The sequence below is a fragment of the Neurospora crassa genome, linkage group I (genome assembly GCF_000182925.2).
Source record: "Neurospora crassa OR74A linkage group I, whole genome shotgun sequence".
NCBI classification, from domain to species: domain Eukaryota; kingdom Fungi; phylum Ascomycota; class Sordariomycetes; order Sordariales; family Sordariaceae; genus Neurospora; species Neurospora crassa.
Window position 1 is genome coordinate 1,032,965 of NC_026501.1, and position 14,088 is coordinate 1,047,052.

Genomic DNA, 14,088 nt, shown 5'->3' on the forward strand with positions numbered 1-14,088 from the left:
CACTTCCCTTCTCTTCCGAGCCGGCTCCTTGCCGGTCGTTTGGCTTCCGTTGCTGCAGATTCTCGGCCGTACGCGAACCCCAGCAGCTCAACTTGGATCTTCATCATCTACGCATCCACACATCATCGTCATCCACCCATCCATCCCCTTCGTCGACTCGACTAGAAGCTTTGCTTCGCCACACATCTGCAGCGGCCGGGACAGCAATACCATCCTGGTAAATTTCGGGTGATCCTGGCAGGTACAGAATCTTTCCGACTCTATTGTCATTCATTCTTCTCCATATGGGAGCATTGGCCAGTCCACGACTTTGGAAGCTCTTGAGGTATTGCCAAGGCGTCCACGCACAAGCTGTAAGTGGTCTTCGAATTCTCCCCTCCCCCCAGGCCCGGATGTTCAGCAGTCCCTTTCTTGCCTTGGGCAGTGCAGCAGCATTCTTGTACAGTGGTTGGATTCTATGGCAGGAAACAACAAACAATCTGTAGAAAAGCTGTCCCATAACCTAGACATACTGCTCTTGTCTCTGATTATCCCATGTTCCTTGGTGTAAAGACATTGACTGACTCTTCTCGATGTTCAGGTCTTCTACGCATTTGAACTCGCTCGGCCGGGATCTATCCTCCTCAACCTAACTTCAGATTTCCTGCCCAGTAGCAGCACTATTTGTCAGGCTCATCCCGCGCGTCACGGAACAATTTCTTGTTCTTCTGTCCGGCAATCTCAGAAACCAAACCCTCGTTCGTTTGTTGCGGATACTTACACCCAGAAACCGGTTCCACAACCTTGCCTTTAGAGTTATACTTCGACCCGTTTGGAACATCCCAGCTATATTAGAGTCAGGGAGCTGGTATTGTGTGACCTCCCGGGGGGCAGGAGAATTTCGGTTACGAAGGGCCGTCCTACGTTCGCCCTTCAGCTCTTTGAAACCCTTCTTTCGGGGAATAGCGAGGCTCTGGTTTGTGATTGCTTTTTGGGTTTATACACCGCCGAGTGGGTAGTTTGGGTCACCTGGAAAAGAGCTTGGAACTTCTCGATCGAATGTGAAATCAATTGTGGTGGCTTCACATAAATGAGTTCTCAAAATGGGAGAGACATGGACCGACAGCCACAGCTAGGATCTGCCAGGAGGGCGAGAGAACAGGCTGGGCTAAGGGAGGGTCCTTCAATTCGGAGGGTAGAGGTAGAGGACAATGAGCCTCAGATAGCCCGGCCCATCAGGGCGCGAACAGCAGGAGCTGGGATGCAACAACAACAGCAACAACAACAATCGCGAACTCGACGGCGACCACCACCGGCAGGACTTCAGACAAGGGAAGGCGGGATCGGAATAGCCATCTCTAGACCAATTCCGGTGGTTCCACAGTGGCCATTGGCACCCCAAGCCGCAGTTCCTCTCACTGGGCAGGGGCAAGATCCATATCGACCTCCAGTTGGAAAGTCACAACCACCAGTGCGGCCACCGCGACCAAGTAGAGTGCCTTCGATTTTGGACAGCTCTAGACTGCAGGACCCCACGCCAGTCTCAGGCTTTCAATATAGGGGACCACAGCAAGCTGGCATGGACCAGCAGCAAGAGATCCTGTCCACCGTCCCGGAGACTACCCCTTCCCTTTCCCGGTCATCCACGCTTTCGTCGTTGGGGACCATCCCCGACTTCCCGCTGCCCGGCCAAATGCCTGCACCACCTCCACCTCCACGACGAAGCGTCATTCTTGGACCACCGCCCTCATCCAGACGCGGAGCGTCATCCTTCTACTCAAATGCCTCCTTGGTGTCGCCCATCCCCGAAGAAAGCCCAGGAACACAATCGAGATCCCACACGTCCTTTGCGTCCAGCGCGGCAATACCCGACAACTGGGGCACCGTTTCCCCGGGACTCAGCCCACAGTATCCCTCCACTGACCACGAGGAGCACGTCATGGGAATCCACCACGACCATGGAAACGCACCTCCGGGATACGAGGAGGATGCCGAGGACAGTCGACTGGTCAGGAACGCGAGTGTGGGGAAGAGGGCAAAGCCTACGTTGGTGGCGGCGACAAGTCCACGCGTTGGGAAAGGAGCAGGAGGGTGGGCCGGCGAGAATCCAGGGGCTGATTCCGGTCCGGCGACCCCTGGTACACCCTTCCGGGACCCCTTCGCAACGGGGACGGGTTATATCGAGAACTCTAGCTCGTCGAGTACAAAGACTCCGCAGAACAAGACACCTATCGGCTCCGCTATTACGACAGATGCAATTTTGGATGCGTATAATAGTGCCAGCTCGTATGATCCAACGTCGTCGTCGAATGAGAGGATGCCTGGAGGACGGGCATACAGTCGGTTTTCGGCCATTAGGAGACCTCCGAATCTCGACATGGATGCTGTCCGCAAAGCTCAGGCCAGGGGAAGTTTGACGAGTCTTTCGGAGCTGATACGGCGGGCAACTAGGCTGGAACAGAGTCTAGAGAACGGCAAAAGACCCGCGAGTAGGATCGAGGACCAGCTGTATGACGAGTTTGGGCACGAGAAGGACATGTCTGGTAAGATCACCTTCAACTAACTTGTCTGACTCCAAAGAGACCAATGCTAATAATCTCTGCAATAGCAGAAAACGAAAAACACCAATCCGGCTTCTCCGACATGCTCGCCGCCTTCCCACCTCCCGCCCAGCCGCGAATCCCACCCCGCCGCTTCCGTGACTCCCTCCGAGACCAAATCCAATCCTGGCCTCTAGCTCTCACCCGCTCGCCCCACAACCACCGCGGCGACGGCAGCGACCAACCCCCTACCAATCCCAGCAATGGCGCCCAACGTGCCAACAAGAGACCCAGACGGCGCATCTGCCGCCTGCCCGTCTGGGGCTTCATTCTTCTCCTCTCAGCCATCGTTCTCCTCACGGTTGCCGCCGTCGTCATCCCTCTCGAATTTCTAGTCCTGCAAAAACACAAGGGAAATGGCTCCGCCCAGCAACAGCTGCAACAATGCCAGCAACAAGTGACGTGCGAGAACGGTGGGACCAACATTGTCTCCCAGGGCTTCTGCTCCTGTATTTGTCGGAATGGATTTACAGGTTTCAATTGTAACGCCACCGCCACGTCGGGGTGCAGCGCTATGACTTGGCCCGGACTTGACGGGAACGGGGCCACGGTAGGGGCGGCCATCCCGCGGTTGGTAGCCGATGCGTATCGAAATTTTTCGATCCCTCTAAGCGGGTCAGAAATCGTGGCCAAGTTCAACGGGGAGGGTTTGTCCTGCGACGCGGAGAATGCCCTGGTGACGTTCGATAGCAGAGCGCTGAGGCAAGGGGATGCGAGGAGTCAGGTGGTCAGTTTGGATACGACTAATAATACCGATGGAAACGGAAATGGGGGCGCTGATGTGAATGCGGCTAATGTTATTGTGGATGGAGTGGAGATTACGACCATTTCGATTTTGGTCGGGCAGTTGACGACAATCACGCTGCAGGCGCCGTTGCCGGCTACGTCGGTGCCGGCGGCTTCGACAAGTGCTGCTGCTGGGGGAGGGAGTGATGGAAGTGGAAGTGGTGGGAGTGGGGGAGGATCGGGAAACGGTGGTACCGACGGTTCTGGTAGTGGTGATGGAGGAGATGGCGGCGGCGACGCTGGCGGTGATGGAACTGGGGATTCCCCTACGGCTACTGCAGGAAGCGGCTCAGGCTCAGGATCTGGTTCAGGATCTGGTAGCGGAAGTGGTTCAGGCTCCGGTGATGGCTCCAGCTTCACCACTATAACTACAACCGGCACCACCTCGGCCAGCTCCACACGAACCATTGCGACCACAATGACCATGGCCTCCCAGGCTCCCGGCGCTAACTTTGCCGTTACCGAAGAAATCCTCGACTTTGCTAGGGTCGCAGTCCTCTACATCCTGCAGGAGGAAGACCTCAACAGGGCCGAGGAAGCGCAGACGGCCATCCAGAAGGTGTTCTCCCAAGTCAGCGCGGCCATCATCAACGCTGGAAACAAACCTGTCAGTCTGGGTACGGCGAAAAATGTTACTGTGGGGAATGGGAACTCGGTGGATTTTGTAGGGTTCAGAGTTGATGTTGGCAATGGGTTGGTGGGGGGTGAATCGCATCCTACGAGGCTACGACGGGCAGAGGGGGTGCTGGGGTGGAACTTTTTGCAATGAGGCATGTTGTTCGATCCTGTTGAATGGCAATGAATGAATATTGGGTAACGCAGTCAACGAACAAACGAACGAACGAGCCCGTGACGAGAAAGACTGGGTGGGAATTTTTGCACATTCACACACGCATCCGAGCCACATCTACTTTTTCTGACTCGAGCTCACAGGAGCAAAGAACGTTTGAATATCTGATTCTTGCGAAGCAAAAAAAAAAAAAAAAAAAAAAAAAAAAAAAAAAAAAAAAGAACTGCTATTCTTTTTCAACTCCCTGTCTTTGGTCACGCATATTAATTCCCTCATTTTACCATGTATTAGACATATCTTTACACATGTTTTTTTCTTTGCTTTGGTTTATGTATTATGGATGGATGGATGGATTGCATGGCATGGCATGATCACTGGCGAGAGCGGGACCGGGAATAGGGACACTTTTTGATTTATATATACGCCGTCACCGACACACTATGAACGGAATGGCCGTTCCTCTTTTTCATATGCTTTTTTTTTTTTTTTTTTCCTTTTGGCAGTTTTTGTTTGGATTTCGCCATGGTACCTAGTGTATAATGAGGAGGATGGTTTAGATAAAGTCAACTGCGGTTGTAGGAGTACTAGACGACAAAAGCTGATAGCGTTCAAAACGACAAGAAGTTGGTTTCGTCCAATCTGTCCAATCATGTTGCGAATTCCGTCCGAATTGGGAAGGCTTGATGCTATAGCTGCGGAGGAGATGGAGTCTTTTTGCTGCAGGCTGGGTTGGTGGAGCCCCACAAGTGCATACCACTGCAGCTTGAGGTTCACAGCAGCATATCGAGACGTGATGATTACAGACTTGTGATATGTACACAAAACATTTTTGAGGTTATGGTTGCGTTGCCTCACTGCCATGGCGATCATACGAACATGAATCGAAAAACAAAGCACAAAGCAAAACAAAGCGGTTGGGGCATACCGAACTTGCGAAACATGCAGCAACCTTCTACAAGCGTGGCTATGCCCTGACGATCATCTGACGCTTACGTATGCTTTCATTTCACTGTGCTTCATTCAAACGTTCCCTACATGACAAATTACATGAGACCGCGTTCGCTTGTCGAGAACATGGCTGAAGGTTTCATCATTTCTGTCGTGGGCGAGAACAGACCGCTGGGGAATTGCTTGGATGGCCCCATTTAAAGCCTACGACTGTGACGCGTAATTGGCTCCGCTCCTTTGTTCCGGTTGGCCCGGGCGCCGGCTTGATCGATTGGCTATTATTACACTAACAGGCCGCTGAGGCGAAACATGAGGCGGAAGTGTTTTGGGGGGGGCTTTGCATTCCATTCACTGGCCTTCATTCTCCCAACCAAACCATAGTGTGGTTCTGGATTGAAAGCTAACAGGAAACTGTCTTATTTCGTTTCATCTCTCTTCTTTTCCAACAAGCCGCCGTGTTCTTTTTGTCACCCCGTCTTCTTTTTTCCCACTCATTTTCGTCTTTCAACTACCCTTACTGTCCAGTCTGCCGAGGACTCGTAATCAATTGTACGTCATTGTACGTGTTAGTGCCCAGCTAGCAGCACTTACACTGCCCATTTCCCCCTTATCTGGGACTTACACCTAAGTCACCCACCACCCTACACACCTCGTTTTTCGAACTTCTTCCATTCTTCAACCAACAAACAACAACCGATCTTTCAACCACAGTCACCGACAGCACCATGATACCCAAACAACTCACCACCGTCGCTGCATTCTCGGCCACCCTCCTCTCCGCCAGCGGCGGCGTGTCCGCCTTCCTCATTCCTCCCGAGCTCTCCGACACCGACATCGCCTTTGCACAAGAAGTCGCTTCCGAAATCAACAACCCTCACTCTGCCACCGGCCTCGACCCCATTACCGCCGCCGCCTCTCAACACCAACTGATCGAGCTCGCCTGCCCCGGCTGCCCCGTCCTCATCAAGGACCGTCACCACAACAAGCACCACCCCAAGGTCTTGACCGACAAGCCGAACCACTTGGAGCTGGACTTCAAGATTGATCACAGTGCCGGCACCGCGGAAGGGGACAGGTTGCTGGTCAACGGGTTCGAGCTGTTTCCCAATGCTGATCCGTTGAGGGCAGAGTTATGGGCTGGACAGATTTTGGAGGGGGATGGCGCCCCGAAGCCTTTGCGTGACGCCAAGGAGTGGGTTGAGAAGATGGAGGAGGAGGACGACGACGACGACCAAAGCGATCACGATGATTCCAACGACCGCGAGAAGCAACATCAACAACAACAAGACGACGATCATAAGAAGCAACACAAGAACAGGAAACACAAGAACCGCAAGCACAGAAACCGCAAGCCCAAAACCCTCCCGCAAAACCTCGGGTTCGGCCTTCGCACTTCTCTGCCCCAGGTCTCTACCGACCCCGCTGAGCAGGCCACTGCCGCCGCTAACCAAGAAGTCATCGATCTGAACTTGCAAATCGTCGAGGTCGGCAACGCCTTTGTTTCGGGTATTCCGAGCGTGGAAATCAAGCTTCTGAGGGACTCAGTGACGCACAAGCTGATGATCGGGAACATTGAGACTGCTCCCTCGAACGAGGACAGCGGCGTTCCGGTGCCTTTTATGGGTGTTATTCCCGACGACCAAACGAAGCAGGAGCAGCAGGAGTGTGATAACTTCTTGTGTCGTCTTTTGGAAGGGTTCAGGGAGAAGGTGAAGGAGGGTAAGGAGGCTTGGGGGAAGAAGATGGGGGGTTGCCATGGCGACGAGGACGATATGGAGGAGCATGGTATGATGATCATGCCCGCTGAGGAGGAGGAGGTGGGCAGTGAGCGGGAGATGCCAGTGGTGGAGATTGATGTGGAACGGATCGACATCACTGAGGGCCAAGACGGTACTTGGGAGATTGTTGCTTCCCCGGTTCAGGAGGACGTCGAGCAAGAACAGAAGATCAAGGACCTGCTTGATGAGGTGCCCCAGCAGGAGTCTGAGGAGCATGGTCACCACCATGGCGGCATGCACCGCTATGAGCACAGCTGGGGCCAGTTGCTCAAGAGCATCACTACCCATGTTCTGTTGCCGGTGCTGGTTGGTATTGTTGCTGGTGTGTCTGTTAGCTTGTACGTTTTCATTTCCGCTTTCCCCCCTTTCCCTGTTCGAACGATCGCTAACATCATGAAACAGCATCGGCATGGCCGTCGGAACCCTCATCGTCGCTCTCTACCGCTTTTTCTACCGTCGTGGTGGCTGCAACGGTCAAAAGTGCCGTCGCCGCGGTGGTGCTGGTTGCAAGCGTGCCCAGCGCCACGGCAAAGACGAAGCTGAGGCCCCTGTTGAAGAGAAGGCTGGTTTGTTGAATGCGCAGGAGCCCGAGGCTGAGGTTGAGGCGCCCCCGGCTTATGAGGATGCCAAGGTTGCTGAGGAGGGGGAGGTCAAGAAGTGAAGATTGACTCGACTCGAGTGTTCGGCATGCCGTTCCGAAACAACAGGATGAGAGGAAGTCAGGAAGGAAATCAGGAAGGAAGTCAGGAAGGGAGAAAGGATGATACCATACGTGAGATACCATACGATTTGTGGCAGCGGAAGGCTGAGATGGATGGTCAAGCTACACCAGATTGTCACGCACATTAAGCAAATAACTGACTAGGTACGCTCCTTGGGCAAATACCATTTCAACTTGTTTTACACAGAAACTGTTAGCAGACATATATGTCTGACCACTGCTAGCTCGCTTGGGTTGATGGGTGATACTATTGTCATGATGTTATTGTGCTGCTAGTAAGGTAAGATCATCATCTTTCGCTGAGCCTGTCTCTCTACCCTTGCCAGGGCGGCGGAAAAAAACAACAACAAAAAGTGCTAATGCGGTTGCCCGTAATCCAATTCTCTGCCTTGTCCACTCCTCGTTCTTCCCAATGATGAAACTGAAACCCCATATTCTGTTCGTCGCGCAATGCCAAATCCGTTGGTCTGTTGGTTAAGTAGTTACCTAATTACACGCCAACTTCTTCTCCAGTCGACGAAGCCATGCGAGTTTCTGTCTGTCCCCTTCCTTACACCATCCCCTGCCCCCTCTCAGTTCTAGCCCTTCTCCACCTTCTCGCCCACGCCGCAAGACCCTGGAGGGGAACTTTGATCATGACTTCGTATGCATCCTTCCAACCAAGTTCTTCTGGCTCTTCTTCCTCTTCTGGCTGTTTGTCGGTAGAGGTGGTGGTTATGAACTGTTGCTTTTGGCAGAGGTAGTTGAGCCTGTCGATGTCGAGCCCGGTTTCGAGCTCGGGGAGAAGGTTGAAGTTGATTGTGGCTGTGCGTGTTGGATTGAGGAGGTTGGGGGTGTTGTTGTTGTTGTTGTTGTTGTTGTTGATATTGTTGGAGGGGGTTGAGGAGTTGTTGGTGAGGAAGTTGGTTGCGTTGGCAGTAGATGATGGAGACACTGGCGGCAGTGTAGTAGTAGTTCTGGCTGTGGTAGGTTGAGCCGTAGCGGGAAGTGGAAGGCCGATGGCGTGTTGCCCTTGATGATCGGGTGCGGAGGAGGCGTAGCTCGACAGGGTGCTGAGGCTGCCAGCCCCTGGAGAAGACATCTTGGGCGTTTCTTGAGTCGAGCAGCTCTGTACTTATGGATGTGGTATATAGTACCGAGTATTTGATAGTGTTGTTGATGTCAAGTAAAACGAAGGAGGGCAGGCTACTAGAGGTTGGGCGGATCGATGTTGGGTTAGGTTTGTGATTACCTAGGTAGCGAGCGGGAAGCAGAAGATGGAAAGTGCACTTTCTTTCGAGCCTGAAGTGGTTTCCTTAGTTTTCAAGTGGTTTGAGAAAGCAGTAAGAAGTCTTGCTTTGATACACACGAGCGGGTTACCTCTTAGGTATGAAGCCCCAAAACGGGGCCTGCTCTATGCCCGTGAAGAAGCACCTGGAAGTATTTATTATTATTTCTTTTTTTTTTTATCTTCCGGACCTGGCCTGCCTTACCTTGTTTTGAAGCTGCATTCAGGTGCTTCACTGCGAAATCAGGAGGGGTGGCTAATCATCAGCACAGCCCCAGAAGCAAGGCTTCCACTTTACATTCAAATCAGCAAACGAATCTGAAGACTAGAGTTGTACACCACCGACAGTCCCAAGTAACACACAGCCTGGTGAATCTCACATCTATGGACCATCAAGGTGTTTGTCGTCCGTCTTCAAAATGACCCCCACGGTCCCTTAGCAACCATCCATCACTTACACGACCCCTGGTGCCAAGCATTGGTGGGGCGGCGCTCAGGAACTGCACCCAGCGGCCCCGGCCATTCGGATGGAAACGCCCCACACCCACACCCACCACCACCAGCGGCAGCGGGGCATCGCCCAGAATTGGACTTTGATCGGAGCAAAACAGCAGCTCCACCGAGAACTTTCCTGTGTCCGGCAAATGACGAAGTTTGTCCGCATCTTTCCCCAGCTCCATTTTCGTCACATGCCGCTGTTTATGGTTGCTCGTTGTTGTTGTTGTCGTTGTTAGCAGCAGCCTCCGATTCGTTCTCTCAGTCACCACCACATAACTACCTACAGTACCTATCTACCTCTTCGGCCGATCGATCAACCGACCGACGAAACGAACGAACGGACAATGGCGGCCAGCGGGAGCATATTCCAGTGCCTCCTGCGCACGTCGCAACAGAGCTTGGGAAAGAGGATAATCCTCCAAAGACAAACAGCAGCAGCCCACGCAGCAGCTGCGACGCGATTCACGACAGCTAGACTCGGCAGAAACCCTGCCTCTAGTCCCCGCCGCCAATTCACCACCTCGTCCACACGCCGACAGACTCAACAACCCGGCGATGATCCCAACTTTACTTCCATCCTCGATAACCCTCCCGAGCTTGTGCGGACCGGCAGGAGACATGGCAAGGGGTTGATTATCCTGGGTATGTCCTGATTGAGTCCCAACCATCTACAATCTCAGCATGCGCTATGCAGCCGTAACACTGACTAACGCATTTACCTCCTCCTCCTCCTCCTCCTCCCCACAGCCATCATCCCCATCACTGCCCTCTTTCTCGGAACCTGGCAAGTCTACCGACTAAAATGGAAGACGGACCTGATCGCCAAATGCGAGGACCGCATCATCCGGGACCCTCTCCCCCTTCCCCCCCGCGTGGACCCGGCCGCCATCGCCGACTTCGACTACCGCCGCGTCTACGCCGAGGGCGTCTACCGACACGACCAAGAGATGCTGATCGGCCCGCGCATGCGCGACGGCGAACAAGGGTACATGGTTGTTACGCCCCTGGAGAGGGGAGATGATCCGAGCTCCAAGGTGTTGGTCAACAGAGGGTGGGTGAGTAAGAAGTTTGCGGACCAGAGGAGCAGGCCGGATTCCGTCAAGCAGGGCGAAAAGGTCCGTGTGGAGGGCATGCTGAGAGAGCCGTGGAAGAAGAATATGTTCACGCCGGACAACAGGCCGGATATTGGCGAGTTTTATTTCCCGGATGTGAAGCAGATGGCCGAGTTGACGGGCAGTCAGCCGGTGTGGATTGAGCAGACTATTGGTGGGTATCTCTGTTTTCTTCTCTGCCAGTTTTGGACGTGGCTGGCCTGGCCTGCGTCCTATAATGGTATGATGGCTATTCTAGCTAGGTATGGTACTAACGTATGTTTGTGCGCAGTTCCCGATATTATCACCGTCTATGACTACGAGGCGCGTGGTATCCCTATCGGTAGAGTCGCCGAGGTCAACCTTCGCAACAACCATGCGCAGTACATCTTTACTTGGTATGTTCTTAAGCGATGCTTCACCTCCTTCCAATTCTTGACGTACCCCTGCGGTATCGCATATCAGTGCCCGACTAACTGGTACTTAGGTACGGTCTCGCTGCTGCCACCTCCATCATGTTCTGGCTCGTGGTCAAGAAGCCTGCGAACCAGATTACCAAGCGCGTTCGCATGAACAAGAGCTGGTAAACATGAGTTTGTGAGTGGGCAGTGATAGCTTTGCTTTGTCACACATCAATGGTAACAAACACTCTCACGTCACCTCTTCGTCTTCGCCGCCAACCCCAGCACGGCTAGAAGAGGCAGCCTTTCGGCGCTTCTTGACCGGAACAGGCGGCGTCATCCTCAGTTCCTGGAGGAGCTCTCTGGGAAGGTATCGTTGCGCCAAGGCAAACGGCGTGGTTTGTGCGTTGGTTTGACGTTGTCTATGGAAACAAAAATGTAAGTCAGTCCGTCGTGTACAATAGCTCGAAAAAAGTGTACAAAGAACACTACACAGGATATAAACAATCGGATACCCAGGGATCAAAGCAAAAGCGCCAAAACATACCTCTTCATCAATGTAAGCATATCACTCATATCGATAGTTTTGCGATGGGCGTGCTTTGCGTACGCCGACAAGTCATCTCCCAACTGCTCAAAGAACCAGTCCGAAGCCTGCATGATTGCCTTGAGCGCCTCAGGCGAGATGTTTCCCTTCGCGCCGCTCGTCTTGGCGAATGTTTGCGCCAGCCGCTTGATCATGGCCGGAGGTAATGATGTGTACTCGATGCCGTGTTTGGAGATCTTTTTGGTGGCTTTGATCTTGGAGAAGCCCCCTCGTTCACCACCCTCTTCCCGAAACAATCCGAGTTTCTCCCGCGCCGCCGAAGCTGAAAGTGATACCCTCGCCGCCGTTGGTGTGTAGCCTGATAATCTCGTCATCTCCTCATCCGAGCCTGCCTGGCCCTGGTCGTCTTGGTTGTTATCCAGATCCATGGCCATACCGTCGTCGTTATCATAATCGTCGTATGCTGGTCCAACATCATTTCCGTCATCGTCATTGTTGTCGTAACTGTCGCTCCTCTGGTCCATCAACTCCGCGAAACCTCCACCTTGGCCGCTTGTTGCCGCCGCTTCAGCAGCTTGACCCATCTCAAACTGCCTCGTAGGCGAAGCAATCATAAACGTGCTCTCGTCCATCCCCACCGGCACCTCAATGTGGAAATCACTATCCCTCCCTCCAGCTCCCAGCAGCAGCCCCATCCCTCCTTCCCCACCTATCGTCTCCCGTCTCCTCGTCTCGTCCGAGTCCAGCCTGCTAAACTCATCCGGTATCCTATCCTCGGCATTTCCAAAGTCGTCCTCATCAATTGCAGCAGGCGGAAAGAACCCCGAATCGATCCCATCACTCTGTTGTTGTTGTTGCTGTAGCTGCGGGAAATCACTCAACCGCCCCATCGAATCCCTCATCCTTTGTTGATCCTTCTCCGGATCCACCCGTCTCGGCAACTCGATACTCTGCACCGTAAAGTTCTCCGTCAGATCTTCGAGTCCTGCACTCCGATGTGGTTGCGGCAGTTCATCATCATCTTCCCAATCATCGCCCTCCCCATCCCCCACCCCTAAGCCCAAGCTGAGTCTCGGCCTCTTAGGCAACTCCTCCTCCTCGTCGTCCTCATCTCCATACCTACTCCGCGTGGATATGTCAAAGGTCAACTCCTCCGACGTGTCCCCCTCCTCTTGCTCTTGTCTTCCCCCAGCAGCAGCAGCAGCAGCAGATCCAGAAAGCGCCGAAGCAGGACTCGAACTACTACTCGGGATCCTCTCACTCTTGGGCGCCAAGACTTTGCCTAACTGCAGCAGGAAATTACGCGGGGTCTCGCGGGCTTCGCGCAACGAGCGCCGGCGCGCGTGGTGAGGCGTGAGGATGGCGGCGCGTCGGGAGTCGATGGCGCGGTAGGCGGCGCGGACGTGCGGGGTTGCGTTGGGGTTGGGAGTGTTGTGTGCGGAAAGGAGGAGGCCGCGGGGGGTGCGGGCGCCGGGGGTGTATGCGCGGGCGTTGGGGCCGGGGGTGTAGGCTCGTGGGAGAGCTGGTACGACGGAGAGGCCGGGAGTGGCTCGGACGGGGATTTGGGAGGAAAAAGAGGGTTTTGAGGGGGTTCGGGCTGGTTGTGGTGGGTTGTTTGGGTCGGCCATTTTGATGGGAGGAAGGTCGGGCCTGGCCTCGCTTGGCGGAGAGGATTGCGACGGATGGGATGTGATTGAGGTGGGCGTCGGTGTTAGAGATGGATGGTGAAGGTGGTGATGGTGGTGTTTGGAATGCGCTGAAGCAGTGTCGCAAGCTGTCCCGCCTGGGAATTATTGCTATGTGTGGCGCAGGCTTCTAGTAGCATTACAGATTTGTGAAGCTTGGTCCGAGGTGTTGTAAACTAACCTCGATGGCGACGAAGTTCGGAGAGCAGCAGACGCGACGACGCGTTTGGGCTTGCCAATTGATTGTAACAAGTGCACTTTCGCAAATGGAACCCGACAACGGGTGTTGACTGTTGATTGCATCGGCCCCGCTTTTCTTCGAGTTTCCTTGTGAATGCCGGGCCCTGCCCCCGGCCGCCGTTCGCCTACCCCATAATTCCGCAGTGGGGCGGGTGCGCCCGACGGTCAACGCCCGGACCACAGAGGTCAGGTCGCCAGGGACTTGCCCTTGCCCCCTTGGATCATCACCTTTGTTCTCCATTCTCCACGAGTGAGCGTCCTGCTGATCTTGCGGTTGTTGTGTTTCCGAGCGTGTCTGCAAAAAGTCTCGCTTGTTCTGCTCAAATTGGCTTGGGCCATCCGTACTCATGGCAGAGCGGAGTGATGTGGTGTACGGAGTCAGTGTCGGCTTCGCTTGGTTTTGGAAACACCCTATCTACGTCACAATGCTTGGGACACTGCGGATACATGGGTTACTGTGCACAAGGCTCCCGTCCCGTTGTAACGTCCACAGGGCTCGCCCCGACGATACAAGTACACCGCCAAAAGACGGAGGTTCCGTCCGATAAGGGGGATATCGCAGCCGCTGTCAATACCTAGTGATACATAGCGATAACAATGTGAGAGCTTCAGTGTTTTTGGTTGTGCTCAGGCAATATCTGACAGTTCTATAACTTTTCCCACCTCCCGCCAGCCACTGCCTGAACTGGCCTTGGCTAAAAGCAAGTCAGGGGCTCCCCATACACTACAACGATGCCTGGCGCCTTTTTCATGGCTT

General features: G+C 54.0%; 5 protein-coding genes across 5 annotated transcripts; 3 read left to right on the forward strand and 2 right to left on the reverse strand.

Annotated features, from left to right (window-relative positions):
- The first annotated feature begins 984 nt into the window (after positions 1-984).
- On the forward strand, positions 985-4,637 carry NCU02165 (hypothetical protein). Its single transcript, XM_959431.2, has 2 exons — positions 985-2,522; positions 2,591-4,637. The coding sequence occupies exons 1-2, from the start codon at positions 1,070-1,072 to the stop codon at positions 4,132-4,134; spliced, it is 2,997 nt and encodes a 998-aa protein (XP_964524.2). The 5' UTR covers positions 985-1,069; the 3' UTR covers positions 4,135-4,637.
- An 803-nt stretch (positions 4,638-5,440) lies between these two features.
- Positions 5,441-7,863, forward strand: NCU02164 (hypothetical protein). The gene is made up of 2 exons (XM_959430.3): positions 5,441-7,219; positions 7,284-7,863. The coding sequence occupies exons 1-2, from the start codon at positions 5,829-5,831 to the stop codon at positions 7,540-7,542; spliced, it is 1,650 nt and encodes a 549-aa protein (XP_964523.1). The 5' UTR covers positions 5,441-5,828; the 3' UTR covers positions 7,543-7,863.
- NCU02163 (hypothetical protein) lies at positions 7,564-9,107 on the reverse strand. The gene is made up of 2 exons (XM_959429.3): positions 9,075-9,107; positions 7,564-9,015 (listed from the first exon to the last, which is right to left on the reverse strand). The coding sequence occupies exon 2, from the start codon at positions 8,681-8,683 to the stop codon at positions 8,153-8,155; it is 531 nt and encodes a 176-aa protein (XP_964522.2). The 5' UTR covers positions 8,684-9,015; positions 9,075-9,107; the 3' UTR covers positions 7,564-8,152.
- Positions 9,108-9,282: 175 nt separating this feature from the next.
- Positions 9,283-12,956, forward strand: NCU02162 (SURF-family protein). Its single transcript, XM_959428.2, has 4 exons — positions 9,283-10,009; positions 10,115-10,633; positions 10,751-10,856; positions 10,946-12,956. Exons 1-4 carry the CDS (start codon positions 9,712-9,714, stop codon positions 11,043-11,045), a joined length of 1,023 nt encoding a protein of 340 aa, XP_964521.2. The 5' UTR covers positions 9,283-9,711; the 3' UTR covers positions 11,046-12,956.
- Positions 10,621-13,432, reverse strand: cen-T. The gene is made up of 2 exons (XM_959427.2): positions 11,407-13,432; positions 10,621-11,281 (listed from the first exon to the last, which is right to left on the reverse strand). Exons 1-2 carry the CDS (start codon positions 13,032-13,034, stop codon positions 11,110-11,112), a joined length of 1,800 nt encoding a protein of 599 aa, XP_964520.2. The 5' UTR covers positions 13,035-13,432; the 3' UTR covers positions 10,621-11,109.
- Between the last annotated feature and the right edge of the window lie 656 nt (positions 13,433-14,088).